The sequence below is a fragment of the Molothrus ater genome, chromosome 12 (assembly GCF_012460135.2).
Source record: "Molothrus ater isolate BHLD 08-10-18 breed brown headed cowbird chromosome 12, BPBGC_Mater_1.1, whole genome shotgun sequence".
Lineage (NCBI taxonomy): Eukaryota > Metazoa > Chordata > Aves > Passeriformes > Icteridae > Molothrus > Molothrus ater.
Window position 1 is genome coordinate 20323235 of NC_050489.2, and position 19468 is coordinate 20342702.

General features: G+C 62.2%; 5 protein-coding genes across 6 annotated transcripts; 2 read left to right on the top strand and 3 right to left on the bottom strand.

The window, feature by feature from the left end:
* The first annotated feature begins 1071 nt into the window (after positions 1 to 1071).
* Positions 1072 to 4769, top strand: VPS4A (vacuolar protein sorting 4 homolog A). The gene is made up of 11 exons (XM_036390370.1): positions 1072 to 1158; positions 1475 to 1586; positions 1662 to 1809; positions 1922 to 1983; positions 2237 to 2356; positions 2447 to 2603; positions 3267 to 3415; positions 3520 to 3601; positions 3676 to 3895; positions 3984 to 4124; positions 4400 to 4769. Exons 1-11 carry the CDS (start codon positions 1138 to 1140, stop codon positions 4499 to 4501), a joined length of 1314 nt encoding a protein of 437 aa, XP_036246263.1. The 5' UTR covers positions 1072 to 1137; the 3' UTR covers positions 4502 to 4769.
* A 484-nt stretch (positions 4770 to 5253) lies between these two features.
* Positions 5254 to 9217, bottom strand: COG8 (component of oligomeric golgi complex 8). The gene is made up of 7 exons (XM_054516188.1): positions 8901 to 9217; positions 8512 to 8719; positions 7576 to 8394; positions 6739 to 6907; positions 6369 to 6592; positions 5713 to 6316; positions 5254 to 5487 (listed from the first exon to the last, which is right to left on the bottom strand). The coding sequence occupies exons 1-7, from the start codon at positions 9215 to 9217 to the stop codon at positions 5330 to 5332; spliced, it is 2499 nt and encodes an 832-aa protein (XP_054372163.1). The 3' UTR covers positions 5254 to 5329.
* A 78-nt stretch (positions 9218 to 9295) lies between these two features.
* On the top strand, positions 9296 to 10757 carry NIP7 (nucleolar pre-rRNA processing protein NIP7). The gene is made up of 5 exons (XM_036390319.2): positions 9296 to 9395; positions 9636 to 9722; positions 9874 to 10012; positions 10193 to 10333; positions 10411 to 10757. Exons 1-5 carry the CDS (start codon positions 9340 to 9342, stop codon positions 10528 to 10530), a joined length of 543 nt encoding a protein of 180 aa, XP_036246212.1. The 5' UTR covers positions 9296 to 9339; the 3' UTR covers positions 10531 to 10757.
* Positions 10758 to 11297: 540 nt separating this feature from the next.
* On the bottom strand, positions 11298 to 12989 carry TMED6 (transmembrane p24 trafficking protein 6). The gene is given in 5 exon segments (XM_036390523.1): positions 11298 to 11522; positions 11653 to 11804; positions 11960 to 12052; positions 12055 to 12085; positions 12792 to 12989. Coding segments are annotated over 5 exon segments (699 nt in total).
* Positions 12990 to 13641: 652 nt separating this feature from the next.
* Positions 13642 to 19200, bottom strand: TERF2 (telomeric repeat binding factor 2). 2 transcript variants are annotated; one of them, XM_036390506.1, is made up of 10 exons: positions 18980 to 19200; positions 18789 to 18884; positions 18151 to 18281; positions 17870 to 17956; positions 17191 to 17337; positions 16566 to 17017; positions 15739 to 16125; positions 15207 to 15292; positions 14910 to 14959; positions 13642 to 14532 (listed from the first exon to the last, which is right to left on the bottom strand). In XM_036390506.1, the coding sequence occupies exons 1-10, from the start codon at positions 19182 to 19184 to the stop codon at positions 14374 to 14376; spliced, it is 1800 nt and encodes a 599-aa protein (XP_036246399.1). In that variant the 5' UTR covers positions 19185 to 19200; the 3' UTR covers positions 13642 to 14373. The 2 variants fall into 2 exon arrangements, with proteins under 2 accessions (XP_036246399.1, XP_036246400.1); XM_036390507.1 differs by having other exon boundaries at positions 15739 to 15969; positions 18980 to 19199.
* Between the last annotated feature and the right edge of the window lie 268 nt (positions 19201 to 19468).

A 19468-nucleotide genomic window follows, 5' to 3' on the forward strand; every position in this document is an offset into this window, starting at 1 on the left:
CAGGGGCTCCGGGTCTCATTTTGAGTCTGGTGTGGGGATGGGGGGAGGAATGAGGGTCTCTGGGGGAGCTGGGGGAGTCTCTGGGGATAATGGAGGGGATGGGGGGTCTCTGGAAGGAGTGGGGGAATCTCTGGGGTGGGGTCTCTGTGGGGATTTCTGAGGGAGCTGGGGCAACTTTTACAGCAGGGCATCAGGGCCAGTTCAGCTGTGGGACAGGTGGGTACAGGTGCCTGCAGGGGTGTGGGGGTGTGTGCGCACAGGGAAATACCGAACACATGTGCACAGTGTGTGTGCAAATACCGTGCACACAGGGGTGTGCACCTGGGCACACACACACACGTGAACATGTAAACACACACACACACACGAAAATACACACATACACACACACAGACACACGTGAAGATGTAAACACACACAGAGACACATGAACACTCATGAACAGAAACCCGCATAAACATTCATGAACACGCACACAAACACAGACACACGTAAATGTGTAAACACAAACACACGTGAACACTCATGAACACAAACCCACATAAACAGTCATGAACATGCACACAGACACATGAGAACATGTAAACACACAGACACACGAATACATACACATGCATAAACACAAACACACAAACACATGTGAACACTCATGAATACACACACAAACCTGCATAAACTCATGAACAGAACCTACTCATGAACAGAAACCCACATAAACAGTCATGAACACACACACAGACACACATGAACATGTAAACACACACACAGACACACGAACGCACACACAAACCCACATGAACACACACAAACACATGTAAACACTCATGAACGAACACACACACACCTCCCCCACCTGTTCACGTGTTTTTGGGGAGTTCCCGCGCACTCCGAGTCTCTGGGGCGGAGTCTTAGTGGGCGTGACCAGTAAAACCACGCCCACACGATGACATAAATAGCTTTGGGCGCGGCCTCAGCAAACCACGCCCCTCAGTGGGCGGGGCTCGCCGCGCGCACCGGGCGCCGCTCGGTGCGGGTTGCGGTGCCGCCGGCAGGGGGCGCGCGGCCGGGCGCAGCCGCAGTCGCTGCCGCCGCCGCCGCCGTCCCGGGGCCGCCGGAGCGGCCGCACCGGGCGATGCGATGACAACGTCCACCCTGCAGGTACCGACCGCGGGCACCGGGACGGGGCTGGGGCTCTGGCCGCGCCGACACCGCGCCCCCTTCCCCCGGGCCTCCGCTCGGCCCAGCGGACAGGCCTCACCGGGGCCCGGCGCCGTGCCGGCCGGGGAAAGGCCTCACCCAGCCCCGGTGCTGGGCCCCGCTGAGGTCGCCCAGCCCTGCTGAGCCCCGGTGCCGGCGCGGTGGGGAGGGAGGTGGGCGCGGCGGAAGAGCCGCGGTGCGGGCGGGCCCGGCCCGGCCCCTGGCGGCGGGGAGGGCCCCGGCGGGCCCCGGTGCTCACGGCGCTCCCCCCGCGCAGAAAGCCATCGACCTGGTCACCAAAGCCACCGAGGAGGACAGGGCCAAGAACTACGAGGAGGCGCTGCGGCTGTACCAGCACGCCGTGGAGTACTTCCTGCACGCCATCAAATGTGAGACAGAGCGGCCGGGGGCGCGGGGGCTCCGGCGCTCGGGGGGCTCCGGGTGACGCCTGCGGGTCCCTGCAGATGAGGCTCACAGCGACAAGGCCAAGGAGAGCATCCGAGCCAAGTGCATGCAGTACCTGGACCGGGCGGAGAAGCTGAAGGAGTACCTGCGGGGCAAGGACCGGCACGGCAAGAGGCCTGTCCGAGAAGCACAGAATGACAACAAGGGGTGCGTGGGGGACGGGGGGGCGAGGGATCCCCTGTCTGGCCACGGAACTGGCAGGACCGCCCTTGCCACACCAGTGCCAGTCCCACTCCTGAGCCCTATCCCCTGTCCCCAGGAGTGACAGTGACAGCGAGGGCGAGAACCCTGAGAAGAAGAAGTTGCAGGAGCAGCTGATGGGTGAGAGAGGCTGTGATGGGTTCAGCGCTCTGGGGTTAGGAGGGATTCACCGACAGCCCTGTCAGGGGTGGCTGTGGGGAGGGGGACAGGCTGTGGGACTGGGGCCCAGGGATGTGTTCCTGTGGGCTGCTCGCCCCAAACAGCTGCTGTGCTGAGGGGAGGCGGGACTGGGGGTGTGGGCAGGGACTCTGGCTCTCACTGCTGTCTGTGCCCATCTCTGTGGGGCCATGTGAGCAGAGTCACACCCTCACAGGTGCCATCGTGATGGAGAAGCCCAACGTGCGGTGGAGCGATGTGGCCGGGCTGGAGGGAGCCAAGGAAGCCCTGAAGGAGGCTGTGATCCTGCCCATCAAGTTCCCACACCTGTTCACAGGTGAGGCCGTGGTGGTGGGAAGGGGCTGTGCAGGAGGTGACCCCTCCGTGGGTGATCCCAGCATGGGGCTGACCCCGGTCTCTGCTGCAGGGAAGCGCACGCCCTGGCGCGGGATCCTGCTCTTTGGGCCGCCTGGCACTGGCAAGTCCTACCTGGCCAAGGCTGTGGCCACTGAGGCCAACAACTCCACCTTCTTCTCTGTGTCATCCTCTGACCTGACGTCGAAGTGGCTGGGGGAGAGTGAGAAGTAAGTTGGCAGCAGGGACCTGGCCGCAGCCTGGCTCCTTGTGCTCCGGCCAGCCAGGCTGGGGCAGGGGCCACCAGCATCAGGGGACCCCAGTAACGGGGCTATTAAGGAATTGGGAGCTGGTGCCTTCAGCAAGGGAATCTGAGCAAAGCAATCTCTGGGCCTCTTCCCTCACAGCCTGTGCCCCCTCATCTTTTCAGGCCCCTCAGTCCAACAGCGACTTTAAGCTGGGGTCTTCTAACACTTAACTAGATTCTGTTTCCTTGTCTTAATTAACTGCTCTCATGCTCCTTCTTGGGGCAGCTTTGGGGCCCTCCAGAGTTGCAGCTCTTACCTGAAGGTTTCCCATCTGTCCATGCTCAGAATTCATTTACAGCTCACTACAGCGAGCTTTGAGGAGAGCCCACCCTGCCAAGCTGTGAGCAAGTAATAATTAAACTTAACTCTACATTAATAATTTCTGATACCCTGTAATTAGATTTACTTTAATCCTCAGCAGGGTCCCAGGGGGGAGCACAGTCCCTTGAAGGGCTGCACAGCCCCTGGTGTGGCACTTCCCTTGCTGCCAGCGTGGGGTTCTCAGAATGGGAGGAACGTGGGGCTGCCCTCGTGCTGCTGAGGAGGGTCTCTGAGCGGGGACCCCATCCCCTGCTTTGTTCCCAGGCTGGTGAAGAACCTGTTTGAGCTGGCGAGGCAGCACAAGCCCTCCATCATCTTCATCGATGAGGTGGACTCGCTGTGCGGCTCCCGCAACGAGAACGAGAGCGAGGCAGCGCGGCGCATCAAGACCGAGTTCCTGGTGCAGATGCAGGGTGGGTGGGGGCCCGTGCCAGGGATGGGTGGGAGCAGGACGAGGCAGTGAGGACCTGGGGACTCAGAGAATCCCTGGAGATTGTTCTGAGCCATCTGCCTGCAGGTGTGGGGAACAGCAGCGACGGGATCCTGGTGCTGGGTGCCACCAACATCCCCTGGGTGCTGGACTCGGCCATCAGGAGAAGGTGAGCCCCACATGCAGCCCCTGTGGCAGCCCCCCAGCAGGGCTGGAACTGGGGCTCACCCCTCGTGCCCCCAGGTTCGAGAAGAGGATCTACATCCCCTTGCCCGAGGAGGCGGCGCGGGCGCAGATGTTCCGGCTGCACCTGGGGAACACCCCGCACTCCCTGACGGACGCCAACATCCAGGAGCTGGCCCGCAAGACCGACGGCTACTCGGGGGCCGACATCAGCATCATCGTCAGGGACGCCCTGATGCAGCCCGTGCGCAAGGTGCAGTCGGCCACACACTTCAAGAAGGTGAGTGGGGGTGGTCCTGGGGAGGGGAGGGCACTGTGGCTGCTGTCCCCCCCCCAGCTCTGTGCCACGTGCCGCTGGCTCTGTGCAGGTCCGTGGCCCCTCCCGCACCACCCCTGATGCTATCGTGGATGATCTCCTGACGCCATGCTCGCCCGGGGACCCTGGGGCTAATGAAATGACCTGGATGGAGGTGCCCAGTGACAAGCTGATGGAGCCTGTTGTCTGCATGGTAAGTGTCCCCTCCATGGCTTTGGCCTGGCCACTTCTCTGCTTGTCTTCCAGGCCGAGGGCCAGGCAGGGCTGTGGCTCCTGGGGATGGACACAAACCCCCAGTTTACCCCACTAGAAGAGGGTTGGGTGACAGGAAAGGGCCTTGGGTCTGCCAGGCAGCTCCCACCTGTGGTCAGTGCTGCTGCCATGGGGCAGAGGTGCCTCACTGCCATGGGGGTCCTGTCCCGTGCCCCTGCCTGGTCTGAGCCACGTGCCCACCCACCTGTGTTGCAGTCAGACATGCTGCGCTCGCTGGCCACCACCCGCCCCACCGTCAATGCCGAGGATCTCCTCAAAGTGAAGAAATTCACGGAGGACTTTGGACAGGAAGGTTGACGGGGGGGCACGGGGGCTGTGGGGTTGGGGCAGTGCCCCCCTCCCCGGTGCCAAACTGCCTGGTGTTTGCTCACTCCTGCCCCACTGCACTGCGGGGACATGGCCCGGGGCTCACACTACACGGGGTGGGTCTGAGCATGGCCTGGGTAGCTGGGGCCCTCCCTGGCTGCGCTCCACTCTTCTTCCTGCTCTTTTTTTATTTTTTAACTTAATGCTGCTTTGGGTTCTGTCTTGTTTATATGAAAATAAAAACAATCTGAGTGCTTCAGCTGGTGCCCAGCCACTCCCCAAGGCTCTGCCCACACCAGGGGGCTCAGCCCAGACCCACCTCCTGTACCCCAAAATACATTGACCCAGAGCCAAGGCCTCTGCCTGTCCCAGGGGGGTGGGGGTCCCTCGCACTCCAGCCATCCCAGACAGGGATTTGTGCCTACAGGGGGCTGCTTGGATGGAGCAGCCGCCAGCTGATGCATCACCTGCCCACACCCGTTGTGCTGTGCAGCCCCTGGGCTCCCCTCAGCCTTGCTACCCCCCAGCCCCATCCCGGTGCCTCCTGTGCTGTGCCCACACTGTGACCATGAGCCCCAAACAAGCCCCAGAGGGAAGGATCCCCCCTTTGCCCCTCCCCTGCACAGCCTTGGCAGCAGGTTGTTCCTAGACCCACAAGGAATTCCTGGTGCCCAGGGCAGCGTGGGCAGGACCGCGGCTGCCTCCCTGTGCCCACCCATGGGCAGGAAGGGCCGGAGCCAGGCTGAGGCCACAGGTCTGTATTGGCTGCAATAAAGCTGAGTGGGAGCCCCCAGAGATGCACTGGTTCTTTGCCCAGGCTCAGTCCAGCAGCTCCATCCAGCCCACGTTGGTGAAGGTGCGGGTGTCCATGCGGTCGATGTAGAGGATCCCATCCAGGTGGTCCATCTCGTGCTGGATGATCCGGGCGGCCCAGCCCACCGCCTCCCAGCTCACCGGCACCCCCAGCTCGTCCACGCCTGCACCCGGGGTAGCCGTGGGTTGGGGGTTGATTAGGGGAAAAAAGGGGGACCCGTGTGAGAGTGGGAGGAGATGTGAGAGAACAGGGTGACTGTGTGAGAGTGGGGGACCTGCGTGTGGTGAGATTTGTGAGAGTGCTGGGAACCCATCAGAGAATTAAGGGACCCGTGCGAGGGAGGGGCAGCTGCGGGGTCCCACCCGGGGCAGGGTGGGTCGGTCCGTACCGGAGACATGGACGGCCCAGTGCCGCGGGACGTAAGCGGAGAAGCCGTGGACGCTGGCGCAGCCCTCGGGGCCGGTGACGAGGCGGGTGTCAAGGACGCGGATGGCGGGGTTGACGAGGACGCGGAGCGGGAAGGGCTCGATGCGGTGCGCTTGGCGCAGCGCCGGCGGGTACCGGGCGCAGCGGGCGGGCGGCAGCTCCGCGGCGAAGACCCTCAGCGGCACCCCGAGCTGCGGAGCGCTCAGCCCCAGGCACGGCCGGCCCCGCAGCCCGGCCGCCAGCGCCGCCGCCAGCCGCCGCAGCTCGGGGCCGCCCAGCTGCTCCGGGGACACGGCGGCGGCGGCGCCGCGCAGCACCGGGGCTCCCACCTGCACCGGGGCGGCGAACGGCGGCACGGGCGGGCCCAGCACCCGGCGCCGCAGCGCCCGCCAGTAGGAGCGCTCCCGCCGGTCCCAGCCCGCCGCGTGTTCGCAGGCGCGGGCCGGGAGCAGCGGGAGCCCCGGCAGGGCCCGTCCCGGCAGGGCCCGTCCCGGCAGGGCCCGTCCCGCCGCCGCCACCGCCATGGCGCACCGCGTGCGCGCGCACCCGCCCCGCCGCAGCGCCCCCTGGCGGCCCCGGGCCGCCTCCGCGGGGACACCGGGGGCCGCAGCCCCGCTACCCCGTGGGCACCGGGGCACCCGGCTGCGCAGCCTCCCCGGAGGGGCTCTCCGCGGGCTCGGTGGGCACGGCCGCGTGTTCCCCCTCCGGGTCCGGGGCGGCCTCCGGGGACGGCTCCTCCTCGCCCGGTGCCGGCGGAAGGAGGAAAGCCAGCGGCTCCCTGAGAGCGGCCACGTCGATGCGGCCCAGGCGGCCGAAACGCTGCAGCTGCGTCGGGGGGACACCTTGGGGATGGGGAGAGAGGGGTCAGGGGCTCTGTGGGCAACGAGACCCCACGGAGGGGGCAAGAGCAGGACAGGGCCCGCTCAGTGCCAGGGGGAAGCCATGGGTGTCCCCCCCCCACAAGGAAAACCAAACCCTGAGATCTCACCCAGTGCCTGTGCAATCTGTGCTGGAGGGAAAAGCACTTGGAGGCAGCGGTTCAGGTAAGGCAGCAGGTCCTCCAGGAAGGCTGTGCAAAACTGGGTAAAGAGCTCCTGCTCCCGCCCACTAAAAGCCGCCTCCTCAGCACGGTGGAAAGCCAGGATGGTTTTGGTCACCTGGGGAGAGAGAGAGGCAGATGGGTTACCTGATGACAGCCATGTGCCCAGGTGGGTAAGGAGGCCAATGGCACTTGGCTTGTACCAGCAGCAGCATGGCCACAGGCCCAGGGCAGCACCCATCTCCCTGTGCTGGGCATTGGTGATGCCACACCTGGAACCCGAGGGTCAGTTCTGCGACACTCCAAGATACCCATTGTGGGGCTGGAGTGTGTCCAGGGAAGGGAATGGAGCTGGAGAAGGAGCTGAAGCACAAGGAGCAGCTGGGGGGGGGGGGGGGTTACCATGGAGAAAAAGAGGCTTGAGAGAGACCTTTTCATCTTCCACTACTCTCTGACAGGAGGGGCAGCCAGGGTGGGGCTGGGCTTTGCTCCCAAAGTACAAGGGACAGGACAAGAATAGCCTCAAGTTGTACCACAGGAAGTTTAAGCTGGATATTAGGAAAATTTCTTCAGGAGAGTTATCCAGCCCTGGCACAGGGCAGTGGTGGAATCCCCATCCCTGGGGAGATTTAACAGCTGTGGCACTTGAGGACATGGGTTAGGGGTGGCCTTGGCAGTGCAGGGGGAATGGTTGGACCGGATGATCTCAGAGCTTTCCCAACCAATTCAGAACAAACCTGGCCCATGATTTCCCAGGACAAGTCCCAGCTCCGTCCCCAGACTCACCTCACCAAGGGCACTGTCCAGGCAGGCGGTGATGTCCTGTGCCAGAGCGATGGGGCAGCAGAGCCGCAGGTCATTGAAGGCCACGAGGAGCCCGTTGAGGAAGCAGGCAAGGGGTGGGAAGTCCAGCAGCACCATGGGGGGCTGCAGCGTCCCAGGCTGGGCTGTGGGCACCGGCACTCCTGCACCACCCCCCAGCGCGGCCGGAGCCGAGATCAGCGTGTAGGAATTCATCTCCTCCCGGAATTTCTCCACCGCCTCCTCCACCGCCTTGCTGAAGGCGTCGGCAGCCACGCGCTGGAAGAGGGGAGCCAGCTGCCCGCGGAAATCCACGCCCACCCTGCTGAAGGACAGCCCGAAGTACATGCACTGCCCCAGCAGCGAGTCCAGCCGGCCGCCCACGCCGCGCTCCAGGTCGCGCCGCAGCGTGCGCAGGAACTCGGAGACCTTCTGCAGCACCCAGCTGTGGAAGATGGCCCCCTCGCCCGGCGCCGCCGCCTCGGCCGGCACCAGCGGCTCCTCGTCCGAGAAGATGGCGCGGTACTGGGTGACGATGTCGAACAGGTGCACGCGGCAGGCCTCGATGGTCTTGGTGATGTGCACGTAGGGGTCGTGGTCGGGGATGGAGGCCTGCATGGAGCGCAGCCAGGCGTCCCGTGCCTGCAGGAACTTGACGCGCAGCTCGGCCTCGGTGAGCACGTCCATGCGGCGCAGGAAGCCGATGACACGCAGGCAGGCGGGCAGCGGGATGTTGGTGCGCAGCTGCTGGATCAGCTGGTTCAGCATCAGCTGCGCCGACTGGCGCACCTCGTCCACGATGCCCTGGGGAACACAGAGCCTTCAGGCAGGTACAGACACGGGGCAGCGTGGGGGTCACCTGGAGCACAGGGTGGGATAACACGGGGTTCAGTCACGGGGCAAAGACAGCGCAGGGCTCACCTGGATAACGGGGATGCTGCTGTGCTTCCTCTCCAGCCTGCGCACGTAGGCTGTGAGCTCCAGCGCCTCCTCGTAGTAGCCGTTCCGAACGCAGGTGTCCATGAGCTGCGGGATCTCCAGGATCTCCAGGATCTCCGTGTGCCGGTTCAGGGTCAGGCTGTTCATGCGCCGGCTGCAGGCGATGGCCTCGGCATCGCGCATGAAGGTCCTGCGGGCCGGGATGGCATCAGCGGAGAGCCCTCCCTGCAGCGGGTGGGTCCGACCCTCCCACCCGCACCGGCCGCTCCCAGCCGGCCCGACCCTCAGTGGGCTCCGCACCTCTCGGTCCCCAGCCCAGCCCATCCCCGGCCCTTGCCCGCCGCTCCTCGTGCCCGGTACCCGTCCCGCACCGGCAGGCGTCCTGCAGCGCGGGCAGCCGCTCCAGCAGGCTGCCGAGCCGGCTCTCGATGCCGCCGAAGCCGCGGCCGGCGCGGCCGGTGCACTCGGCGGAGCGGATGAAGGCTCGGTAGTGCTCGAAGGCGAGGCGGCGCGTCTCGGCCCCGACCCGCGCCCGCTCCGCCGCCAACCGCGCCGGCTCCCGGCCCAGCTCCGCCAGCCCGAGCGCCGCCAGCTCCGACACATAAGCGGCAAGCTCGGGGCCGCCGGGCGCCGCCGGGCCGCGCAGCCAGGCCAGCAGCCGCGCCTCCTCCGCCGCCGCCGCCGCCATCGCCGCGGCCGCCGCGTCACCTCCGGGCCCGCCGGTTCCGGGTCCGTCACTTCCGCTACCGCCGGTTCCAGTCCGGGCACTTCCGGCCCCGGCGGCCCCGCGTGCGCGGCGCGGCGCGGGAGATGCGGCCGCTGACGGAGGCGGAGACGCGGGCGGTGTTCGAGAAGCTCGGGAAATAGTGAGGGGCCGGGACCGAGGGGACCGGGAGGGATGGGCACCGGGAATCGGGCGAGACCGGGCATGGAGAAGGGATGGGCACCGGGAGGGCTGGGCCGGCTGGATCCGGGGAACGGGGAGACCAAAGGGACCGAGGGGGTGGTGTCACCGGCGATCGGGCGGCGGAGCGGGAGGGCCGGGCCCCGGCGGTCCAGCGGCAGGAGGGCCCGGGCCGGGCCGGGCTCACGGGTCTGTCCTGCAGCATCGGGGAGAACATCCAGCTGCTGGTGGACCGGCCCGATGGCACCTACTGCTTCCGCCTGCACCGGGACCGCGTGTACTACCTGAGGTGAGTGCCGGGCGGGGCGGGGAGCGGGCGGTCCCGGTGCGGCCCGGCCGTGCCCAGCACTGCCCCGCTCGGGGTGATGCCGGGCCGCGCCCAGCAGTGCCCCGCTCCCCCGTGCGGCCCGGCCGAGCCCAGCACTGCCCCACTCCCGCAGTGAGAAGCTGCTGAAGCTGGCAGCCAGCGTGCCCCGGGAGAGCCTGGTGGCGCCGGGCACCTGCTTCGGGAAGTTCACCAAGTCCCAGAAGTTCCGGCTGAGCGTCACGGCCCTGGACTTCCTCGCGCCCTACGCCAAGGTGGGTCCCGGCCCGGAGCGGCCCCAGGCAGCCCCTCACGGCCCCGGGCAGCCCTATGGCCCTCACAGCCTGAGCGGCCCTTGCCCACCCTGCAGCCCCTCACAGCCCCGAGCGGCCCTTGCCCACCCTGCGGTCCCTCACAGCCCCGACGGCCCCTCACAGCCCTGTCCCTCTCTGCAGTACAAGGTGTGGGTGAAGCCAGGCTCCGAGCAGTCCTTCCTCTATGGGAACCATGTGCTGAAGTCGGGGCTGGGCCGCATCACGGAGAGCACGGCGCAGTACCAGGGTGTGGTGGTGTACTCCATGGCCGACGTCCCACTGGTGAGCACCTGGGCCCTGCCAGGGCTGAGGGGGGATAGGGGATGGGAGACCCTCCCTCACGTCCCCTTCACCCCCAGGGTTTTGGGGTGGCTGCCAAGTCCACGCAGGAGTGCCGCAAGGTTGACCCCCTGGCCATCGTGGTGTTCCACCAAGCTGACGTTGGGGAGTACGTGCGGAATGAGGACACGCTGACATGAGGGACCCTCGGGGACCCCCAGGGACCCTCGTGCTCTGTCTGTGAGTGCTCCGGGCTGGCATGGACTTTGTCCTGGACCGTGGGTATGGGAAGCCCACCCAGAGTGGGAGGGAAGTGTGGGCAGCTGCCAGCACAGAGCCCCAGAGCCCTCAGGGGGCTGCTGCCACCATAGCAGGACAGGGCCCTGGCCCCAGCCCTGTCACATAAAGCCTGATCCTTTTTTCAGTGCCTGTTGTCTGGTGTTGAGGTCCAGGGGGAGTCAGTCCTCGCTCCTTCTGTGGGGAATGTGACGCACTGGGGCATGTTTGGAGGGACTGATGAGGTTGGGGGGAGCCTCAGAATGAATATGAGCTTCAGGGGAGGGAGGGAGGGGGCGGCAGCTTCTAGTCTCACAGAGCCTGGATGGCTTTAGCAGGCAGCAGTTGTTCCCCGGCCTCTGCCAAGGGTTCCTTTATTGGGAGTTTGGTAGAAAAGGCCCATTAAGACACAGTGGGTAGGGATGTGACGGGTTCCTTTATTGGGAGTTTGGTAGAAAAGGCCCATTAAGACACAGTGGGTAGGGATGTGACAAACCCACACAGCCCACAGAACTCAGGTGACAGTGTGGCCTTTGATTTTCTTGGGGTGATGCCAGGGCCAGAGCTGAGGCAGGAGCAGGGGAAGCTCTCCAGCCTCCTCCTGGAAGCAGAATCCAGCCTTTGCTCCTGCTCTGTGGTGGGACAGTGGCAGCCAGGTGAGCTGGCTCTGCAGGGCGGTCCCTGCCCTGCTCTAGCACCTCTGGCTGCCCGAGGTTTGTGCATGAAAGAGGCGCTTGAGGAAGCAGAGCTGCAGCACCCCAGAGAGGACAATGACACAGCTCTGGGCCATGGACCACCAGTTGATATAGTTGTAGTTGGACTCCAGGAGGAAGGAGTCAGCCCATTTCCTCATCCGGGCAAAGTTGTAGAAGCGCCACATGTGGAAGGTGTGCACGTGCAGCTTCTGGATGCTCGCCTGCAGGAGAGGCAAAGCTGTGCTCAGAGCTGCCCCTGGGGCTCAGTGCTGCAGCTCAGCCCGAGCAAAGGCCCTGCTCAGTGGGCAGGACATGCCCATCCCTGCTCTGCTGGGACACCCTGACCCTCACCCCAATTGCCTCCAGGGTGTCGTTCAGCTCCTTCCTCTCTGCTGGCTGCTTGTGCTCCATGTTGAAGTCATCATAGTACACACCAAAGTTGAGATACACCTGCATTAAGCCAAAGTGGTTTTGGTGGTTGTCCAGGCAGAGCTGGTAGAAACCTGCAGAGGGAAGGGGGTAGTTGGTCCCTGGTGGAAGGGCCCCAGGCAGACACATCCCGAGCACTCAGCCCTCATCCTGCCCCCGCAGGAGCAATCACTGCTCTGGGAAGCCCTGGCTGGGCGGGCTCAGAGCTGCTGCAGGGGCTGGGGCTCACCTGTGTCCTTGGTGAGGAAGTTGATCTGTCCTCGCACGTCCTGGGACACTCCGAGCTGGAAGCCATTGGGGTCACTCGCTGTCACCAGGATGCTCTGCTGTTGCCAATCCCCGTCGCCCGCTGGACCTGGAGGCAGGGAACACCCGAGGGGGATCCGTGGGTCCTGTTGTGTGGGGATGGAGCTGTGCCAAGCCTTGAGGACGTGTTCCTGTGGGGCTGCTCTGCCAAGCACAGAGCTGGGGGAAAGCTGCCACTGCCAGGCACAGCCATGCCCTGGCTCTCCTTCAGCCAGCCCAGTGTAAACAGGAGATGAAAGTGCTGAAGTTTCCCTGGGAAGGGGACAGAGCTCAGGGACTCGCTGTGCCAGCACCTTCAGCTGTGCGACAGCCTCTGGCCAGGCAGTGAAGGGCAGAGCTTCCAACAATGCCAGAGCTCCCAGCACCACTTCATGGGCTTAAACCAGGTAGTTTAAAAAAATGCATGGGATTGATGATGGATAGGGATTAGGGTGGTTATATTTGGAAGATTCTCTTTCCTGTGAGAGTGAGGAGGCTCTGGCACAGGGTGCCCAGAGCAGCTGTGGCTGCCCCATCCCTGCAATTGTCAACCCTCAGGGCTTGGAGCAATCTGGGAGAGTGGAGGGCGTCCCTGCCCATGGCAGAGGATGGAAGGAGCTTTAAGATCCCTCCAACCCAAACAATTCCACAATACTGCCTTAGGAAAGGCACAGTCCCTGAGATGCCATGTGCCACAGGACCAGCACGGGGTGGAGCCAGCCCAGCCTTTTTCTGGCTGTGTCAGCCATGTCCCAGGACACGTCCCCATCACCCACCTCGTAGCTGAAGTAGAAGTTTCCTCCCTGGTGTGAGAACTGCCAGAAGCACTCGGCGGTGCCGGCGGGAATGACGATGGCGAAGTCGTAGCGGTCGGCGCCGCGGAACAGCGGCTCCTGGCTGGAGCCACCGCTCAGGGGCTCTGTCCTGGGGCAGCCAGCGGGGCCCAGCAGAGCCAGGAGCAGCAGCAGCAGCATCCTCCTGCTTCCCGGGGCTGCAGCACTGGCTCCCCACGCAGGGCAGGGCAGGGCAGGGCAGTGTGAGGCACGGGGTAATCATTAACCACAGCACGGCAGCCGTGGCTCAAGGTGATCTGTGTGAGCTGCAGCTCAGACACCTGCACTGCCAGGGCAGGAGCCTGCCCTGGACAAGGCAAGAACAGGACACAGCTCCTGCCACCAGGGCACCCCCAGCTGGCATTGCCCCTCCCTGGCCAGCAGTGACTCACATCTCTGACCTGGTGCTCCTGTGCCCAGGGCTCTCAAGGGAAGGGATTTATGGAAGGGGAGGAAAATGCATGGCCACAGCCAGGGGACAAGGGACACTCAGTGCAGCACCTGCAGCTGAAGGACAGAGGGGGAGCAGCTGGTCCTAGACAAGACTTCTCCCAGCCCTGGCTTGGGCTGAACAGCAGCCAAGAGAAACTTAGAAACTAAATTTAGCAAGTGCCCCTGTATCACACCCCTGACCTAACCCAGAAACTCCTGTTTCCCATGTACACCATGTCACAGCTCCAGGGCAGTGCTGCTCCCGACCCAGCTCTCCCAGAGGGCAAGGGAGAGCCCCACATTCCATGCCCTTCTGCTGCATTTCCATCCACGAGGCAGATATTCACACTTTCACAACTCCTGCTATTAAACAAAAAAGGATCTTTATTTTACAAATGACTGTTCCAGCTTTGGCACTTGAAGGCAGGAACATGTGGCACCCTTGGAGCTCATACACAGCAAGGGTATTACCAGGAAAAGTTCAAAGAAAACATGACAAAAGTCAGACAAAACTAAAAATTTTAGCATGGAAACAACAAACAGTTCCAAGTACTGAAACACAAAGTAATTTTAGCTTTTTAAAGCCTCAGAGCTGGAAGGAAGGAATTTCTCCTCAGACATTAGTCCCCATTAATGGGGAAAAAACACCCCCAAAAAAAACCAAGTAGATCCTCTTGCCTGGATCTCTTCCCCACAGAAGTGCTGGGACTCAGTGCTGCCTGTTCCACAAGGGAGTGATGGCAAACAGCTGAAACAAGTGATTCAGTGAACAGACAATAAACACAAAAATAGTCACCTATGAGATCATCCTCTGCTCACACCTGAGCAGAGCAAACAGCTGGGATTCATTCCAGAGGCTGCAGTGGCCAGGTGGACAAGAAGTCTCAATCTAGATTCATGCTGAGAGGCTGCACAGCCCCTGCCATGTGCAGCACGCTGATCTTTGCAGATCCAGCTGGAGCACAAAGCTCCTGGGTTCCCCTGCCATGGGTTTGGTGTCAGAGGGACTTCCCACGCTGGCACAGACTGCACTCTGCTCCAGCTTCCAAAAAACAAACAGGTCCAAAAACCAAAAGTCCCATGGCTCCCAACTTCAGAGCATTCCCAGTTTCTTCATGGTCCGCCAGCGGTCCTTGATCATCACAGACGTGCGGTTCCTGAAGGGGAACTTCAGGCAGATGGTTTTCCACCTCCCTTCCCCGTACTTCTTCACTCCTTCCTTGATCCACTCGCTCTCCTCCATGGTCCATTTCTGCGAAGAGCAAGGAAGCAGCTGCATGGCAGAGAGCCTGCTGCCCTCATCAGCCGTGCCAGGAGCAGCAGGGAAGGCAGACACAACACCCCAGCACTGCAGATGTGGTGCAGCAGCTGCCTTCCTATGGGCCAGGAGGAGAGGTCCTGGTGGCACCAACGTGGGACCTGCTCCTGGGTAACAGCTGCCAGATGCGCGTCCCTCAGCTGAACAACAACCTCAGCATGAGGGAATTTGGCAAACCTTGCTTTAACCAAAGGCAAATTCCCAGTGCCCTGCAGGCAGGACAGGCCCAGCTCCAGCCTCTTTGATCATGGAGACTGTAGGGACACTGCCCCACTGCAGGGCCTGCTAGAAGCACCTAAGGCTCCACATACCTGTTTCTTGGAGCCAGAGTTGTTGGAGGCTTTGTTTTTCTCAAGTGATGCTGGAAAACAAGGGAGAGAGTTACATTTCCCATAATTTGGGAGGTACAGACCTCCCTGAGAGGCTGCCTTGAGCTGTGCAGTCAGAGCGCCCTGTGACAGCAATACACCCCAATCAATTCCTTTATCCCAGCCTTTCCACAGGACTTCTGGTTTCAAAATTCAGCCACCCAGGCAGCAGCAGAACCCCTGTGAGTGACCCCCTGCCAGCATTAGCACAGGTAATCCCTGCCAGGGGGATTCTCATACCTGCATTTGCGAAGAGCTCATCCTCATCACTCCAGCTGTCCTTCTCCTCTGTGCCACAGGAGCTGTTCCACCTTCCTTGGAAAGACCTGAAATCAGGTGAGGGTTTACTTTGGCTACTGGTTCAGAAGGTGCAGGGCCACCAAGCAAGCAGAGCCAGCCCCTGGACATTGTATTTCTTAAGAGGTGGGAAGCAAGAGAAGGATGCTCCTACAGACTCTGGCCAGTGATGCTGAAGGTGGGAGAAGTGTGGAAAAATGTGTTCCTTGTACTGGAATCACCTGCCGGAACCAGCTGCAGCACCTCACTAGCAGCAGGACCCGAATATTTTCTCCTCTTCATTAACCCATAATTAATTTTAAAGCCAAACATACGGGCAAGAGAGGGTTTGCTGTGCCCAGTTCCACACAGGCTGGCAGGCAAGGTCAACACTCATCTTGGGACACAGGGCCAGGGTTTGGTGCTCAGGCTACCAACACCAGCAAGACAAGTCTGGGGGCAGAGCAGACAATAGCACACAAGAGGGGCTTCATACTTCTCACTCTGGGCAGACAAGGGCTCATCAGGCAGTTTGGGAGCAGGTTTGGAGGCAGAAGAGACCACGTGCTCCTGGGAAGAGTCGGGGCACTCGCTCGACTTGCTGGACGAGCCGTCCAACTCCACGATCAGATTGCTTATGCTGAACAAGTTTTTGATGTTATGGGGTATTTCAGGAGGCTCTGAGGTCTCAGAAGCTTGATTCTCCACTTCTCTGCATCTCTTGGTTCTGTGGGATACAGAAGGAGACAGTTGCTTGGGGGAAGGCAAGTCTGTTTGGTCCAGTTTGGTGAAAAGGGCGTCCGAGTCCCCGGAGTCCGACAGGATCTTGAAAGCTTCTCTCAGAACAGAAATCCCACACGAGGTTACAGTTCCAGGGGGCTGCCTATAAAATAAACACAACCAGGAGGGTTGTAGGGAAACTGCCAAGGGAGCTCTGCTGCCCCAAAATGCAGCCTTGCCTGCCACTTGGCATCCCCAACTCCTGGCCCTGCAGTGCGAATCCATGGAAGAGGGCATTCCCAACCCTCCAGCACTCCCTCCCACACAGCACAGCGCCCCAGGTGAAGAACACACCTTCCTGCTCCACTGCCCCCTGCCCTTCCCAGTGCTGCTCCACCAGAGCAGCCACTGCCCCTCCCTGTCACTGCAGCACTTCCTGTCAGCAACCGACCCAAACTCAACACCTTCCCCAGGATCCACCTCTGGGCTGGCCTGGGCAGGCATTTGGGGAATTAGGAGCTGCCTTGACACAGGGGATTTCCCCCTGGAAGAGACCTTGAGGCCAACTGCATCCACAATCTAGAGCCAGACTGCTGTGCCCACCTTGGTGATTCCCTGGTGGACACCCTGGGGGTTTCTGGGGCTGCTGCTGGTTCTTTAGCTACTTCCATGGGCTCAGGAGTGCCCTTCAGGACATCATATGCTGCTGGTAAGTGTTCAGGTGTGGCTGCTGGATCAGTGGCTACTTCCATAGGTTCCACAGCTGCTGCAGAGCCACCAGCTTCTTCCATCATCTCTGGAGCTGCTGTGGGACCAGCTGCCCTTTTTGCAGGGCTGGCAGCTCCCTCCAGGTCTTCTGCTGCTCCTGCAAGCTGTGGAGCTCTGGCTGGGCCCTCTGCCCTTGCCGGGGCCTCTGGAGAGTTGGTTGGGCCCTCTGCCCTTGCTGGGGCCTCTGGAGCTGCTGCCTGGTCCCTCAGCCCATCTGCAGACTCAGAGGTCCCCAGCGAGGATTTTGCTTTGCTGGTGTGCTCCGAGTCCAAAGTCTTTTTCAATAACTGAAAACAGAAAAAGCACAGCACATTACAGACACGATTCCTCATGCTCCCATTCCATTTTATCCCCTCCCAAAGGCGTTCCATGGATGGAACAGCTTCTCTGACCATATAAACCCCATAGGAAGGGGCTGGATTTAGAGTGCTGCAGGTTTAGGGTGCTGCAGGGCACGCACCGTCAGCAGCGCCGGCTCCGAGTCGTCCATGTAGCCCCTCAGGAACTCAAAGATGCTCTGCTGGAACTCCTCGTAGGAGAAGTTTTTGACCTTTGGATGAGAGGGATTCTTCTCCCGGATCACAGCCAGCCACTCATTTTTCTTCTTCTGGAGAAGGATTCATAGGATCAGGTGAGAACTCTCTGGGCAGGGACAGGGCAATCAGTGCCAGCCACAGCGAGGGTGTGGGCAAGGACTGGGCCTCTCCTGCTTGGCATTCTCCAGGCACAACCAGTTAACACCGAAATGAGGCTGGGAAAAGGCCAGAGGAACGGGACAGCAACCAAGGAGCAGCAGAACCACCTTATTTCAGGAATTCTCCTTGCCTGCAGTGCCCAAGATCCCTACTGCCTGCAGGAACAGGAATGGGGACTCCTGCTGCTCCCAGAACCTGCTGGGAAGCTGAGCTGGAGGCTCATCAAGGGATAAATGGTGATGTCTGGAAGGCCCACGAAGGTGTGTGAGGAAAGCTGAGTGACAGAGGGGGCTCCAAGGTGCCAACCCAAACATGCAGCACTGAGGGACCAGCACTCCAGAAGGATTGTTTCCATTTTGGCCTCCTCAGCCCAAACCTCCCAGGACACATCAGACCCCCTCTGGACACACCAGCAGCTCCCACTTCATCCCAGCATGGACTCACTTGGTTCCTGGGCTCCTTCCCCATGTGCTTCTTGACGATATCAGAAGCCTTTTCAAATTCCTTGTTTCTGATACAAACAACAATAGCCTACAGAGGACAACAAGGACAGACTGAAGCAGGGCACAGGAGCAGCTCAGTGCCAGCTGCACTCAGAACTCCCCATCACTGCAGGTATGAGCTTGCAGACAATGAGGGAACCCCACACGTGAGGCAGCTCCCACCAGCACCCACACGAGGCAAAAGCTGCACCATGTATTTACTGAGAAAGGAAGAGATCTTACAGCTTCCTTCACCATTTTCTGCACCGCCTCCATCGTCCTGTCTGCCACAGAGAACTCTTCACGGATGAAGTCCAGGACCAGCATGGCCGACTCCAGGGGGGTCAGCTCTGACTCCTTGTCAAAGGTGCAATCTGTAAGAATTGGCATCCATACATTTGGGGAGGGGTCACGGTGCTTCCCTGCAGAGAGCTGGTTATTCACCTGCACGGGAGCAGCCATCCACCCCGCAGGTGTGCCACAAAACCCCACAGCCGGGCTGAGGCACTACCAAGTGTCTGAACTGCAATTCCTGCCCCCCCAGCAGCCACGGCAAACTCAGGAGGCAGCACTGGAGGCAGTCCCAGGTGCCCAGCCCTGAATCAGGGCAGCATTTTGGAAGCCCTGAGGCAAAGCAGAGTCACCAGGCTGGTGGGTTTGCCAGCCCCGGATGCTGCTCTCAGCCCCCCAGAGAGACAGACAGACAGGAGGAGCCACCCCTCACCCGCGGGGACCTGCAGGGCTCCAGCCCAGGGCCCGGCTCTGGACAGGGACACAGCTCCGGGAGCTGCGGGGACACGGACACAGGACAGGGGAAGCAGAGCGGGCTGCAACGCAGCACCGGGGCTGCGCAGAGCCCGCAGGAGAGGCCGGGCGCCTACCGAGGTTCTCGCCCTCCTCGACCCGCGACAGCAGCTGCATGATGCGGAGCATCTGGGCCATGTCCGGCTCCCGGTCCAGCGGCCGCACGAGCAGCGCTGTGGGACAAACGGCTGGTCAGGGCTGCAGCGCTCTGGGCGCCGCCGCCCCCGGCCCGGCCCGGCCCCGTCGCCCCCGGCCCGGCCCCGCGCACCCTGCATGATGTCGCGGAACTGGCGGAAATCCCGGTTGCGCCCGGAGCGGTAGGCCTCTATGGCCCGGTGGAAGTAGAACTGCAGGACCCAGCGGTTTACGGTCTTCTCAGGGAGCGCCGCCATCCCGGCCCGGTCAGGCTCAGGGTCGCGGTCTCCCTCGGTGTCCCGGTCCCGCTCCCGCCGCGTCGGCCGCCGCGTCGCCATCCCGCCAGGCCCCAGCGCGCCGGAAGTGACGACAACAATACGACACCAGAGGACCCTCGGCGCGCGGCCTTATCTAGCGGGCTCCTCGCCTACAGCTCCCGACGCGCATCGCGCAAACTCCGCCACGCCTACAGCTCCCGGCGTGCATCGCGCCAATTCAGCCACGCCTACAGCTCCCGGCGTGCACCGCGCCAATTCAGCTACGCCTACAGCTCCCGGCGTGCACCGAGCCAAAGCCGCCGCTAAGCGTTGTCGCCCTCTGGCGGCTGGGAGGGGAATGGCGG